This window comes from Cyclopterus lumpus, chromosome 9 (assembly GCF_009769545.1).
Source record: "Cyclopterus lumpus isolate fCycLum1 chromosome 9, fCycLum1.pri, whole genome shotgun sequence".
Lineage (NCBI taxonomy): Eukaryota > Metazoa > Chordata > Actinopteri > Perciformes > Cyclopteridae > Cyclopterus > Cyclopterus lumpus.
The window spans coordinates 3104581-3120912 of record NC_046974.1 but is presented as its reverse complement, the minus strand read 5'-3'; the positions used below and the strand labels follow the sequence as shown (position 1 = coordinate 3120912).

The window sequence follows — 16332 nt, the reverse complement described above, 5'->3', positions numbered from 1 at the left end:
GTTTTAATCCTAACTTAGTATTTCACAATCTTTTCCTAAATCTAACTAAGTGTTTAACGATCTTTTCTAAAACCTAACAAAGTATTTCACGATCTTTTCCTAAACCTAACTATATATTTCACGATCTTTTCCTAAACCTAACTATATATTTCACGATCTTTTCCTAAAGTATTTCACAATCTTTTCCTAAACCTAACAGTGTTTCACGATCTTTTCCTAAACCTAACAAAGTGTTTCACGATCTTTTCTAAAACCTAACAAAGTATTTCACAATCTTTTCCTCAACCTAACTATATATTTCACGATCTTTTCCTAAACCTAACTATATATTTCACAATCTTTTCCTAAAGTATTTCACAATCTTTTCCTAAACCTAACAAAGTGTTTAACGATCCTTTCCTAAACCTAACTATATATTTCACGATCTTTTCCTAAACCTAACAAAGTGTTTCACGATCTTTTCCTAAACCTAACAAAGTGTTTAACGATCTTTTCCTAAACCTAACAAAGTGTTTAACGATCCTTTCCTAAACCTAAGTTAGTATTTTACAATATTTTCCTAAACCTAACAAAGTGTTTCACGATCTTTTCCTAAACCTAACAAAGTGTTTAACGATCTTTTCCTAAACCTAACAAAGTGTTTAACGATCCTTTCCTAAACCTAACTATATATTTCACGATCTTTTCCTAAACCTAACAAAGTGTTTAACGATCCTTTCCTAAACCTAAGTTAGTATTTTACAATATTTTCCTAAACCTAACAAAGTGTTTAACGATCTTTTCCTAAACCTAACAAAGTGTTTCACGATCTTTTCCTAAACCTAACTAAGTACTAACTTTCGTTCCCTGAACTTAACTGAGCCGTTTCTTATGTTTCTTTGTGTGCATGAGGAGACGTTGCTGTAGTTGCACCGTCAGCAGTTTGACAACAACAGGTCTGCGCTCTGTATTTCACTTCCAAAGTCTCGGATATTATAGCCAAGCGGGGGGATTTGTTTACAACCTGTTGTAACGTTCGCCCTGCAGCGTAACTCGTGATTTGGCCACCGATTTACAATGCAGAGTAAAAATTAAACGCTAATGATGGTCAAGACCAGACCGTAGGGCTGATTCCCTCTTGAGGAACAGGCCACCCGGTGCCAGTGAGGTCACGCAGGGTGCACGGCGTTTGGCTGAACCCTGCACAGCCGCCGTGTAAACGCTCGTCTTGTCGTGTTTGTCCTCGTGGGATTTTTCACACGTATCTGAAATGTTGATAATATGTTACTATGCACGAGCATGTGGAATGTGGGATCGGGGTTTTTTTTTTGTTGGGCTCCGGTGACTTCGCCGACAGCCCTCCGTGCACATGCCGAGCTCTCCTGATGCACGGCCAATCACGAAGAGGCACCGGGCTTTTTTAGCTGACACCTGCAAGGTCAGCAGTTCGCTTGCGGCCTGGAGGAGTTGTGCGACTGGCATCAAAAATACAGTACGGGATGTATCTTGGCTGAATGTGCCAGGTTTAAAGACCATGAACACTTAAAGCAGCCATGTGCAGATTTATTTATGGGATTATAGCATTTGGTTATATTCATCAGTGTCAGTGGAGTTGTATAAGTTGCTTCATCAGGTAAACCACCCAACAACAAATGTCAACACTCTAACTGTCCAGTGCTGCAACTAATCATCATTTCCAAGTGATTTGTTATTGTTTGTCCAACAAGACAATGTTAAAGATGTTTGAAACGAACAAAAATCAAACCTCAAGCATGACCATGTGTTCGTAAAGCACCGTTACATCACACGTCGATGGCACGAACACGTATTTAGGCCCTCAATCAGGCAATTATTTGATGTATTCATCCATCAATGTGTCCAATCCTCACGACTATGCGATACATTACATTTATCTGGGCTGACACATTTACTGCACAATAAAAGACAAGGACAATCTCACGGGTCTAAAGCCTCCGATTCAGGTCCAGACGGGTTCAGCACTTTGGCAGCGCCGCTCGGCTTTACTTCAGAAGCGTATATTTATTCCACATCCACGCTGAGGCCACGAGGGGGCCGGTGTTGTACATTTAACTACATGCTCGGCTCCTTCCAAGCCGACATCGGTCTCTCACGTCAACCCGAGTCTTTAATCCGGCATAATCAGATTTCCTTACCCTTCAAATCTCGTCAAAGCCCACTGGAGTCGAGGCCTCCCCCAATCGATGTGGACATGCTACGATGGAAGGAGACTTACCATAAATCCGAGCGTCTTGGCACGAGCTTCTTCTTTCCGCTGAAGTATGGTTCGAAATCTTGGGTCTTGAGTCTGTGGGCGTAGTCTATATAGCCAGATACTTCCCGTCCAAGAGGATTATGATCCCTTATGAAAATGACGGACTGTAAAAAAAAAAAAAGAAGAAGAGAGAGAAAAAGAAGGAAACCCTCTGTGTAAATAATCATGGCCATCGAGCTCCTCCTGACCGAAAGCCAGGAAGGCCAATGTCACTTGTTAAAAGTGGACAGATAAAAAAGGGATCCGTTATGAAATCCTCCCACTTTGAGAAGACAAAAGCTCGCGTTATATACGGGATCGAATCAGAAAACCCAATCCAGGTAACGTCGTCCCGCGACGGGCCCGGTGCTCGTGGGCCGTCTACACAATATCCTGCGTGGGACTCGGAGCCCGATCCTCCGACTTACAGTAACCAGAGTCTCAGATCCGTTCCAGCACACCTACATGAAATGTGGAGTCCTGAGTTAAAACAGGATGCTGTAAGTTGTGTGAATAGTTAGGAACCTTTTTGTGGTAAAAAGGAGGGGGGGGGGGGGCGAGTAAAGACAAAAAGAGGCCCTTAAAAGAGGATGTATGGGTTTGTTTTGAAGAACACCATCTCCCACAAGCCTGCTTCCTAGTTAATTAACTCCAGTTTGAAGGACCAATCAATCCCACTGGTTCCTTATTCTATAATCCAAAACTCTAACTCAACGTAAATGTAGTTGGGGAATGCAGTTTCAAAATGGCAAAACGCCTACACATAAGTAAAAAGGTTGATACGAAATGTAATTTTCGAGCTCAAGGTTCAGAAATGTTTCAACGTATCTGAGGAACGTACGAAGCCGACATTTAACTCTGGCGCCCGGGTTTGCTTTAAGAGAAGCGGAAACATTTGACCTTCCAATATCACTTGAAAGTTCACATTTTATGTTGCAATGACTTTGATGACCTATATGATCATACGTTAGAGCTGTTTGGGTATTAGCCAACTGACACTCAGACCTAAGACCCAATATCTCGTTGAATGCTTTGTGGACTGCAGTTATGAAGCCTTAAATTTGGCTGGTTTTGTCGTCACCATTGTTGTTTTTTATGCAGTCAAAGAACAAAGGTGACCATATTTGAAGTGTGAAGAAGTGCCGTATGAACATCACGCTGTATTCAAGAAGAGATTGAGACCATAAACTCATGTTTACAATGTTTACTGAGGGAATAAATCAAGAGAAGGAGAGTCATTTATATAGACTTCTATACAACCAGAGGAGTCGCCCCCTGGTGGTCAGTAGAGAGAACGCAGCTTTAACATGAAGCATATACTTCTATACAACCAGAGGAGTCGCCCCCTGGTGGTCAGTAGAGAACGCAGCTTTAACATGAAGCATATACTTCTATACAATCAGAGGAGTCGCCCCCTGGTGGTCAGGAGAGAGAATGCAGCTTTAACACATGAAGCATAGACTTCTATACAACCAGAGGAGTCGCCCCCTGGTGGTCAGTAGAGAGAATGCAGCTTTAACACATGAAGCATAGACTTCTATACAACCAGAGGAGTCGCCCCCTGGTGGTCAGTAGAGAACGCAGCTTTAACATGAAGCATATACTTCTATACAACCAGAGGAGTCGCCCCCTGGTGGTCAGGAGAGAGAATGCAGCTTTAACACATGAAGCATAGACTTCTATACAACCAGAGGAGTCGCCCCCTGGTGGTCAGTAGAGAGAATGCAGCTTTAACACATGAAGCATAGACTTCTATACAACCAGAGGAGTCGCCCCCTGGTGGTCAGTAGAGAGAATGCAGCTTTAACACATGAAGCTTAGACTTCTATACAACCAGAGGAGTCGCCCCCTGGTGGTCAGTAGAGAGAATGCAGCTTTAACACATGAAGCATAGACTTCTATACAACCAGAGGAGTCGCCCCCTGGTGGTCAGTAGAAAGAATGCAGCTTTAACACATGAAGCATAGACTTCTATACAACCAGAGGAGTCGCCCCCTGCTGGCTTCACTCAAAACCAGAGGTTGAATGCCAAAAACCGTTAGTATGAACACAACAGCTGAGATTGAGACCATAAACTCATGTTTACAATGTTTACTGAGGGAATAAATCAAGAGAAGGAGAGTCATTTATATAGACTTCTATACAACCAGAGGAGTCGCCCCCTGGTGGTCAGTAGAGAGAACGCAGCTTTAACATGAAGCATATACTTCTATACAACCAGAGGAGTCGCCCCCTGGTGGTCAGTAGAGAACGCAGCTTTAACATGAAGCATATACTTCTATACAATCAGAGGAGTCGCCCCCTGGTGGTCAGGAGAGAGAATGCAGCTTTAACACATGAAGCATAGACTTCTATACAACCAGAGGAGTCGCCCCCCTGGTGGTCAGGAGAGAGAATGCAGCTTTAACACATGAAGCATAGACTTCTATACAACCAGAGGAGTCGCCCCCTGGTGGTCAGTAGAGAGAATGCAGCTTTAACACATGAAGCATAGACTTCTATACAACCAGAGGAGTCGCCCCCTGGTGGTCAGTAGAGAACGCAGCTTTAACATGAAGCATATACTTCTATACAACCAGAGGAGTCGCCCCCTGGTGGTCAGGAGAGAGAATGCAGCTTTAACACATGAAGCATAGACTTCTATACAACCAGAGGAGTCGCCCCCTGGTGGGTCAGTAGAGAGAATGCAGCTTTAACACATGAAGCATAGACTTCTATACAACCAGAGGAGTCGCCCCCTGGTGGTCAGTAGAGAGAATGCAGCTTTAACACATGAAGCTTAGACTTCTATACAACCAGAGGAGTCGCCCCCTGGTGGTCAGTAGAGAGAATGCAGCTTTAACACATGAAGCATAGACTTCTATACAACCAGAGGAGTCGCCCCCTGGTGGTCAGTAGAAAGAATGCAGCTTTAACACATGAAGCATAGACTTCTATACAACCAGAGGAGTCGCCCCCTGCTGGCTTCACTCAAAACCAGAGGTTGAATGCCAAAAACCGTTAGTATGAACAGCTGAGAAAAAGAAACTCTTGGCTGTGAGGGTAGACAGGTTGAATCTCCATAATCCAAACACCTATTTCTGATTAGAACTCTCTCTCTCTGATTAGAACAAATCCTTGGATACAACAAAAAGTGAGACACAACCTGGAAGAAGAAGAAGAAGAAGAAGAAGAAGAAAGGATGACAAATGGTTTTGTCACCGTATTCAGACGAAGCAAAATGAAAGGGTTCCCCTCGAGGGAACATGAAATGATCTTTTCATGTTGGATTTTGATGGTTCAGATAACGCGTGGTGACGATGGACGTTAAGAACTCCCAAACAGAGGACACGCTCAGGTGTGAAGAGGTTGTTTTGTCTGCCTTCACAAAGATAATAAAAGAAGAAGCTTTGAGAAAAGAAGGATTTCTTCTTCTCTTCTTGTCTCCAACTCGTCTTGTTTACCCCGAGCGTGATTGAGTCCCACAGTAACGCAGTAAGAGGATCCAAGAGGAATACCTGGGCTAGCGGCATCTCATTTGTATGGCTGTCAGGACACGGGGGCCCATCTGCGGATCCCTTTACCGAACAGGCGTAAGACCACTATAGCGCTCCGAGAGCTCAGAAGCAAAGAGGTGCTTCTTTTCTCTCCGTCTCTCAAAAAACGGTAAAAACAGATGCTATCAGGTCCACAGCTGGCTGCAGGCCTGGGCCCAGATACCCTATCTACTGGCTCCTGTCCGCCTGCAGCCTTGGAAACACATCATCGGGTGGACCCGGAGGAGTTAAAGGGGGCGACCGACATTTAAATAGCGGCGATAAAGGCCGTTTTACAAAATGAGTCTCTTACAAACAGCAACATCTTTTCTTCAAAATGTGGGCCAATCATATAAAGATTAGAACCGCAAGGAAGTTGTATTTCCTGTTGGTTCTGGCGCCCCCTGTGGACTAGAGTGGTAGTGTCTCTGAGCGCCAGGGTCCCTTTAGAAAACCTCTCATTTTACTGCAGCAGAGGTCTGACAGTCTGCCCCTCTCAGTCCTGGTTCTCCTGTGCCCCCCTTCCCTCTAGCGGGTCCAGGGTCTCCAGCAGTGTGGTGAAGCTCTGCTCCTGGAGGAGGAGGAGGAGGAGGAGGAGGAGGAGGAAGCTCCGACTGCAGTTACTGAATTCTGCTCATATTTTTGTATTGAATCTTTCAGGCGTTGATGTTTTCACAGTTTAAAGATGTCATGGTATTTAGCGGTAAGTGTTTAGGACATTAAACTAAGACGTATTATACTTTACTGCACTTTATACGGGGCTTCGCTGATTCTGTGGAAACTATCTGGACATTGCAAAGCGAGGACACAAACATCTGTTGTTGACACAAATCAACACTTCAACAGTCTAATCCGTCTGAAATGATGTTGTGTCACTGTGCGTCATCCTAGTAGAGTGTTGTCAACACAACCGAGGTGCGTTAAACCAAAATGACGTGTGAACAATAATGTTTGATACATTTTCTTTCCAGTTTCTGGAACTGTGTTTGCAAGGAAAGAAAAAAAAATTAAAAAATCGGGGTGAAAAACCTTATATTTTAAACCTAAATAAAAATAAAATGGCCTCTGACAGGTAAACCAAAGTTCATTTCTTTCTCATGGAACTGGAGGGGGGGGGGGGGGGGGGGGGGGCGACCTGCTTATTTTCCACAAACAACCGACGTGACTTTCCAGCCCCCGTGTTGGAGGGAGGGGGGGGGGGGCCTCCACCTCCACCGTGCACCATGGAAAACAAGCGGACGCCTTACGTCACCTGCCAGCAATTACCCAGAACAGGTGCTGTGACCTCACAGGGCAGCGAGCGAAGCCCCCCCCCCCCCCCCCGTTGGCTCCTGAGAAGCTGCGCGGGGACCCAGGTAGAGATTCCGTCTCTTTGTGATACTCTATATACTGTTTTCTTTTTTCTTCTTCTTCATGTGGATACAGTTTAAATTTGAGCTGGAAGGGGAGAACACCAACGGCCTCAAGACGAAGGTCACGTAAACCGCTCTAGAAACAGTAGACACGTACACAAATATTATTACTATGTTTTTAAACTAGGAACATGTTTATGTCCTTTTAGAAAAAGCAAGACAGTGAAACTTGAACAGTGTTGACGACGGTAATTATTGCGGCCTGTGAAAACGGCCTCTTGACAATAAGTAAAACCCACACAGATGTGAATTACTCCACAAACCTTTGGCTAATCTTTCAAAGCCCCCTCGGCTGGTGGGGGGGTGGGGGGGTGGGGGGGTGTTACAAATTCAAGTCAAACAGAAGCTGCCAGCAGGCTGACACGTACTGTGCCCCCACCCACCCCCCCTTTGTGCTTTGACAATGTCCTACAGGTGGGGACACAATGGCCTCACCACCTGACATCCTGTGGCACGAGGAGGGTATGTGTGTGTGTGTGTGTGTGTGTGTGACTGTAGGTGTTTATTTGTGACATAGAAAGAGTGTGAAATGACTAGAGAGAGCTAACTGGATCTGACTTCCTGAGGGTGGAATTCAGTTCATATCAGAGCTTTTTTAAAGTAATGGGCAGAAAACCAGCGTCTCATATGATATCCTGACAAAAAATTATGTTATTTTTTATTTGTGCATTGTTTAGACCATTGTTTTGGGGTTTATTTAAGACTTTAAGTACCTGTTTGCGTTTAAATAACTACAGAGGTGGCGTTACTTTAGGTAATGTTTGGGTTAAAATGTTTGAAAAGCTAGGATGAAATGTCTGGTCATATGTGTACTTGGAATCCTTAATCTAATAATCCTTCATTCAAATACACATACATATATATATATATATATAATATTATAACATATAAGTTATCTTGCAGCTGCTAGAGGTTAGAAAATGCTTAATCTTTGAGAACCCTTTTGTTTTCAAAGGGCTACGCAGACCCCCTCCTACACAAACACACACAAACACCACCAACCTGTCCGTCGACCCCCCCCCCCCCCCCCCCCCCCCCCTTTCATTCTCCAGCCCCCCCGTCCCCGTCCCTGGGAACAATCCTGCAGTGTCAGGGAGCTGTGCAGGTGTCTTGCGGTGTCAGCTGCCATGCTGTTTATTATTGGTGGGCAGCGCTTTAGGAGGAATCCCGGGCCATCACTAACAACTGTGTCAATTTGTTTGGGGGCAATGAAAACACGTACGACAGGAATGTGTTTTAGGTGGGAGCCCCCCCCCACCCCCCTTTTCTGGACACGGAGTGTGTGTCTGTTTGTGAGTTTGTTTAGAGAAACATCACTACGCTCCACGACTTCTATACAACCAGAGGAGTCGCCCCCTGGTGGTCAGGAGAGAGAATGCAGCTTTAACACATGAAGCATAGACTTCTATACAACCAGAGGAGTCTCCCCCTGGTGGTCAGGAGAGAGAATGCAGCTTTAACACATGAAGCATAGACTTCTATACAACCAGAGGAGTCGCCCCCTGGTGGTCAGGAGAGAGAATGCAGCTTTAACACATGAAGCATAGACTTCTATACAACCAGAGGAGTCGCCCCCTGGTGGTCAGGAGAGAGAATGCAGCTTTAACACATGAAGCATAGACTTCTATACAACCAGAGGAGTCGCCCCCTGGTGGCCAGGAGAGAGAATGCAGCTTTAACACATGAAGCATAGACTTCTATACAACCAGAGGAGTCGCCCCCTGGTGGTCAGGAGAGAGAATGCAGCTTTAACACATGAAGCATAGACTTCTATACAACCAGGAGTCGCCTGGTTTAGCCCGATAGGAAGCTACAGAGGACTGCCGGTCGTTCTGCGTTGTCAGACATTTGAAACCGTTTCCCAGGAAGAGAAAACATTTGAGGGGGATTTGGATGTGAACATTAGCAGAGGGCCATAGGATTACAACTGGGAACATGTCTTATTCATTTAACTCGGTCTTCAAAGCGTTTTTTAAAAGCTACGTTCCACACAATTCTGATGACAACTTCCAAGCCATCGATCTTCTGGCTCTCCAGCCGCTCGGCCTTTTCCTTCAGCTGACTGACTACTTGGTTCCAGTTTAGAGATCCGACGGTCAGTATTGCGCAATGCTCCCGTAACCTCTCTGATGTTCCTGTTACACACAGACAAATCTTCTTTGAGGGCATTTAGCTGCGGTTGTAGTTTGTCTATCTCTCTATAAGCATTCTAAAGTAATGAAACCCCCCCAAAAAACTGACAACAACAATAAGTTATTTCCTCTCTTAATTAGTTATAATTTGAATAAGTGAGATTCAGAGGAGGCACTTCTTGATGTCCTCTATGCATGTCGTGTCCATGGTGGCTCCGCTCTTGTTCTTATTAAACTCAGCGACAAATCCTGATCATTAAAATATCAACTTTTCCTTTAATTTCTTCTCTTTTTTTGTGTGTGTTCTGCATGTTTTTGAAGCATGCTCAGTGCGTGTGTTTCAGAGAGTTTCGGGGGTTCAGGAGTTGGCTGGGGATGACCATTTATTTAACTTGGAAGTGACTTCACACGGCCCGGCTTGTGTGATAGATGCAACGGTTAGAAACCATGTGTGTTGAGGTGCTCTGCGTCCGCGGGGATCTATCTGAATAACACATCCTGCAGGAAGTGTGAACCAGAGCCAGAGCTTACTTACTGAAGAGTTATGGGCAACAGACACTAACCTACAGACGCATATTGATATTGTGACGCAATGCATGTATACTGGCATAGAGGATCTGAAAAATATTACCCACAGGCACTTTCGATGACAAAAAAAACACTATAGTTACTATAGCCTGATGTAAGAGGTTGATATGTGAGAGTTTAAAACAAATATCCATCATACATGGAGCCATATTGTATGACACAAAAACTGTAAATGCTACTTGGCAGTGGTCTCTGGTGATGAAGAACCTTTTTCTGCATCACTTTAGAACATATCTTTGATTCCTAACGGCCCAGTCGACATTATATCGGTCTACTTCTGATAGCAGACGCATTCATCACAGCCAGCACGTCCAGTAGGCGTGTTCAACACTGACTGATGCACAGATGTTGGCCCACGGTGCAGTAATTCCTGGAAACAGTGGAATTCAGTTCATAAAGGAGCTTTTTGGAGAGACGTTAAGTTACACGAGCAACACAAACAACCCACACAAATCAACGGTTCATATGGTATCTTACCAAAAGTTATGTCCAGAAACACGAGCAATTAGTGTGTTTGTGCAGATCGTAGTTTGGGTTAAAATAACTATAGAACTAGTGTTACTTAAGAAAGTAAGTTACGTGATAAATAAGTCAACGTTTGGGTTAAAATAACTACTAAAGTAACAATACTTAAGAAAGTAAGTTGCGTGATAAATAAGTCAACGTTTGGGTTAAAATAACCTATAAAAGTAAAAATACTTAAGAAAGTAAGTTACGTGATAAATAAGTCAACGTTTGGGTTAAAATAACTACTAAAGTAACAATACTTAAGAAAGTAAGTTGCGTGATAAATAAGTCAACGTTTGGGTTAAAATAACCTATAAAAGTAAAAATACTTAAGAAAGTAAGTTACGTGATAAATAAGTCAACGTTTGGGTTAAAATAACTACTAAAGTAACAATACTTAAGAAAGTAAGTTACGTGATGAATAAGTCAACGTTTGGGTTAAAATAACTAAAAAAGTAACAATACTTAAGAACGTAAGTTACGTGATAAATAAGTCAACATTTGGGTTAAAATAACTACTAAAGTAACAATACTTAAGAAAGTAAGTTACGTGATAAATAAGTCAACGTTTGGGTTAAAATAACTACTAAAGTAACAATACTTAAAAACGTAAGTTACGTGATAAATAAGTCAACGTTTGGGTTAAAATAACTACTAAAGTAACAATACTTAAAAATGTAAGTTACGTGATAAATAAGTCATTGTTTGGGTTAAAATAACTACTAAAGTAACAATACTTAAAAACGTAAGTTACGTGATAAATAAGTCAACGTTTGGGTTAAAATAACTACTAAAGTAACAATATTTAAAAACGTAAGTTACGTGATAAATAAGTCAACGTTTGGGTTAAAATAACCTACTAAAGTAACAATACTTAAAAACGTAAGTTACGTGATAAATAAGTCAACGTTTGGGTTAAAATAACTACTAAAGTAACAATATTTAAAAACGTAAGTTACGTGATAAATAAGTCAACGTTTGGGTTAAAATAACCTACAAAAGTAAAAATACTTAAGAAAGTAAGTTACGTGATAAATAAGTCAACGTTTGGGTTAAAATAACTACTAAAGTAACAATACTTAAAAACGTAAGAAAATGTAAGTTACGTGATAAATAAGTCAACGTTTGGGTTAAAATAACCTACAAAAGTAAAAATACTTAAAAACGTAAGTTACGTGATAAATAAGTCAACGTTTGGGTTAAAATAACTCCTAAAGTAACAATACTTAAGAAAGTAAGTTACGTGATAAATAAGTCAACGTTTGGGTTAAAATAACTCCTAAAGTAACAATACTTAAGAAAGTAAGTTACGTGATAAATAAGTCAACGTTTGGGTTAAAATAACTCCTAAAGTAACAATAATTAAGTACAGAAGTTCCGTGTTGAAAATGGAACTTTCTGGTTTACCAAAAGACACGAACGGCGGCGTCCTGGGTGAAAGTTCCTCCAAGTCCTCCCTATCTGCACTTTGACACTCCTTACACTACGACGTCTCACGTGGGTTATCTAGACATTTATGGTGCCTTACTTTTCACAGGCATAGCTACGAACGGCGTGCGCGACCCCTCCCTGTAAGATGTGTCGCCGAGTGCCTTTTCAGATACGAGGACATGGTTGTGAGTCACCGCGATGTGTTAGAGCACCCTTTAACACACCCTCTCATCACAACCCTCCCTACACACACTCTCCTGGCACACGCCGCTGCTTTTCCATCCACTTTAAAACAACCCTATATCTATCAAAATAAATAAAGAATAGGTCTCTGATTGTTTCCATCCTGGAAAAAGATTTTCCCCACAGATGCAATGGTCAATATGCAAAGCCATGTCATTTCTGTCATGATCCCATCATGGTACTGAGATACCTGTCATTTCCAAAGCTTTTGGTTGTGACGTGCCATAAGAGGCCTTATTGTGTGTGTGTTCATGCAATAAGGATGGAAATAATCAAAAGACATTTCTTTTCCTTTTCGTTTATAATTACAGGGTGTGTCACTACACAGATGTCTTGGCACCGGATACAAAAAAATGCCCGAGTGAACTGTTCAAACGGACGTCTTGCCCTACATGGTGGTTTGATGTTATATCTGTATCCTGCACCACGGCTGGCCAGCGGAACGGTGGCGAGAAACATTCGCTTTTATTCCACGCAATGTTTTATTGCATTAGAGGACTCGATTTCTTCTTTCGTGGCTCACCTCCTCATTCCTTATTACATATTTGAATTTATTCTCTCATGATTTAAACTACAATAAATACATTTATTGGCAAATGTCCAGCAGCTTTTTTTTTATGTTTCCTTTCTTCCTTGAGAACCGGGTTGTAACTGTGTGTAGGAATGCGTGTGGTTTTTTTTGCACGTGTCAACTGCGTTGCGTTCTACGTAAGTTTTCTTTATTTTCAGCTCATTTTGGTCGTCATTTTTATGTCCTCGGAAGACCACAAGAATTTGTGAAGTTCTGTGAAGTTTAACTTTGCAAAAGGACACGGTGCCAGATAGTGCTCGGAGGATTATGTGACTGAAAGCCCCGGATGAGCTAATAATGCAACATCCAGCGTACAGTAAGTCTGGCTCAATCGCTACATTTGGGGTGACGCAACGCCAAAATACTGATGCTGGATGTTTGGTTGTTGTTTAGACATCAGTTTAGGGCAGATTTGTGCATTTGTTTACCCCAAGTGCTCTCCATCTGCATCCATAAACAGACTGCATTAGGTGTTTGTGCAAAAGAGACGGGATATATAAATCCAGAAGCAGGTGTCCTCCTATTGGGCTCTCTAAACACCCAATGGTGGACGGCGACGCCCAGTGAGGTTAGCCATGAGGGCAGAACAACCGGGGGCCAGATACCCAAAAGGGGGGAGGGGAAGCGGCTCCGGTCCATCCGTCGAGGAGAGCGAGGCCGCTAGCTCCGCCCCCTTTTTCGAGCCGCGTCTGTCCCCTGTCTTTTTCGGAGAACTCGCCAGTAAAGCCGCCGCCACAAAATAAGTGGCTTGAACCCACGCGCTTCAAATTACAGGGCACGGGGGGAATCAGGAAAAATGCTATCCTGCTTCTCGCAATTGGCGTTTTTAGGAATTCTATTAAAACCTCCCTTTTCGTTCGGGCTCCGCCGTGCAGCTTTCGGTGTTTTTTCCCTCCCCGACTTCGCATCGGTTTCGGGGGCCGACGCTGGCCGTTGAGCGGACACGGATGCCGTGAAAACGACATTATAGTTTGACGGAAGGACACAAAAAGAAAGCAGCAGCGGCGGCGTGGTTTCTGATCTGGGAGTCGTGGGTTGCCTTCGGAAGACGTGTTGGTCGTGCCCGTTGAACTGGTGAACGGGTTACACATTCACACCGGGTGCCAAAGCTACTTCCTGCTGATGGGAACACGAGCACAGCAACGCAATCTTTGGACCTTTTGTCAGGTTGATTTTTGTCACAAGGAGTCCTTCGTATGATTTTGATGGGACCTTTTTTTCAGTTAACTATGGTAAAGTATTAATAAACCCTAACAGAAAGAGAGGTGATGGCAGAACCAGCGCAGAGCTTTTGGCAAGATGGTGGACCATCTGCTGTGCAGCTCAACAACAACAACAACTTGAAGGAGCTCCTTTTTCTAGACACACGCTTGCACCAACTAACTCAGAAAGCGGTACAAAGAGACAAAGCGACCGGCGAACTAATGGGACCGCTCTCCGTTGAAGAAGAGCTCCAAATGCTCGGCAGGTGTCAAACTTCTTCTCCTCCCCATCTGGAGGAGAAGAAGAAGCCGTCAGCCGGACAGGTGGCATCACTTACAGGGCCTGGTGCAGAGCCCTGTAACAGAGATGAGGGGTAAGGTTTCTGCTCCCTGGAAGAGAGAGAGAGAGAAAGAGAGAGAGAGAAAAAATCCTGCCTCAACAGTAAATTAGTCGCATGCCTGAGTTGGGGTTGAGAATAGCAGGCGGGTCTGGCACATGTGGTCAAAACATAGAATCAAGTCAAACGCCATCTCAGCTCCAAAGTGGCCAAGCGAGGCGTATCTTCTGCCTCCCGTTGGCTCCGACAATCACTTCCCACATTCCACTGGCTTTTAAATTACCAGTGGAAAGAACGGCCCAGAAATACACGAGGAAGCCGTGCGGCGGAGTCGCTCGTCCACCGGGGGAGCTTTGCCGAAAAGCTTGTCTACAAAAAAAAAAAAGAAGATTTTTCTTTCTTTTTATTACGGTGCCATTAACTTTGTGGGCACTTCGGTTGCATTTCCTGTCCTGTTTAAGCACCGAGCCTTTTTATTTATTTCTTGGCATGTGCACACGTCTGAGGGCCGGCACGTTGCAGCAGCTGTCCACATGTGGCACATGGAAATATCACTGGGATGCACTCGTGTGTGAAAACGATCCGTAGAAGATATACAATAAGAAACTATTCAGAGGTTTTCTATTGTTCCACGGAGCACCAGCGTCTCATAGATGTCCCGCATCCAAGTCGCATTAGTGCATTACAGTACAATCCCATATTTAATTAACATGGACGGATGGGAGCGTCCGAAGATAAAACGGTAATTTGGGGTCGAGTTCAGGCCTCGACTCCGACGCCGCACGTCCTTTAAATGAGCCGAGGTCTATTTTCTGTACTCTCATAGACGACGAGCGGGCGCATTAAGGCGCCTCAGAGGGGGCGGATCCAATACCGGTGTTGTCAGAAAGCATCTCGGGAGGAAAACGGAAGCAACAACAGCTCGCAAACCAACATCGACATTCATGTTAACCGCCATTAGCAAATAGGCGAAGAGCCCGAAGAAACCGATCTGAAGCACATCGAAGGTTATTCCGCCTTATTTAGAAGAAAACTCTCAATCCGTGATTGCCATCTTTAATAACGTGTATCTGAAATGATCTCTTTCTCTCGGGGGAATCGGACAAAACGGAGCCGTGAACACGCCAATGTCTTTGCCTCGACTGAAACGAGAGGCGATCGTCCTTCGGAGAACAAAAAATAAATAAAATAGATGAACACATGGCTAAACGCTGAAGTGCTGACACGCGGAGAACCGCCTGCTTGTGCAGGTGTCGGTGGAACCGGTAAACGGGGTTTTGTGTGATTTGTAAAGCAAGACCTTCGTTTGAGATCCCAGTCCCTGAGAAATGTGTCCACGAATGCCTGACACCAAAGTCTTGAGGTTTTTCCTGTCTTTGTTTTTCAGTGGAGGAGCCGGGTCGGAATCTACGGTGTTTTCTTGGGGGGGGGGGGGGGGGGGGGGGAAACAAAGGCGAGACCTTGAGGTAGTCGTAGCCGCGTTGAGGTTTTTTTTTTTTATTCCTCGTGCACGTCTGTGAAAAGGAGGGCGAGCAAACAGCCGCGGTCCGCGGTGGACGTCGGCGTCATCTGTGACGAGCGATTCCAACGGCGTGGAAGAACCGGGTTGTTTTAACTGAAACCGATACACTGCAGGATCAACACGGTGAAGTTTAGACTGTCAATCACAACTTTAGTGGGTTGTCAGGAAAAATTATTTTTAACACGGATCGAAGGTTTTTTTAATTTTATTTTTTTATATCTAAACAGTATCAAAAAAAAAGAAAAAACATTTTTAACACGGATCTATGGGTTTTTTTATTTAATTTTTTTTATATATAAACAGTATCAAAAGAGAAGTTAAAGGATTTGGAACTTAAAACAAAGTTTGACCCGAGAACCCACGCAGATTGTATCTATTGGAGGAGTTCGTCATACATTTGTCCTGCATCTGCTGGATTTTGTACATTTGGGCACCTGTCAATCAACTTGTAGCCCCGCCCTAAAGCATACCGTGCTTTATGGTTTAACTCTAAATGACCATAATTTACTAAATGAACATCACGCTGTATTGTAGAAGACTTGAAACTAGAGATTGAGACCAAAAACTAATGTTTACAATGTTTACTGAGGGAATAAATCAAGGGAAGTAGAGTCATTTAT

At 43.6% G+C, this 16332-nt stretch overlaps 2 protein-coding genes across 2 annotated transcripts in view; one reads left to right on the top strand and one right to left on the bottom strand.

Moving 5' to 3' along the window:
• Positions 1–16332, top strand: part of LOC117736156 (E3 ubiquitin/ISG15 ligase TRIM25-like) — a 706744-nt gene that overhangs the window by 287154 nt on the left and 403258 nt on the right. The window lies entirely within an intron of this gene.
• The window catches only part of cfap299 (cilia and flagella associated protein 299), a 77204-nt gene that overhangs the window by 12567 nt on the left and 48305 nt on the right, over positions 1–16332 (bottom strand). Inside the window, exon 4 of the mRNA XM_034541298.1 lies at positions 2234–2376. Within this exon, the coding sequence (XP_034397189.1) occupies positions 2234–2376 (143 nt within the window). The remainder of the gene's footprint in view (positions 1–2233; positions 2377–16332) is intronic.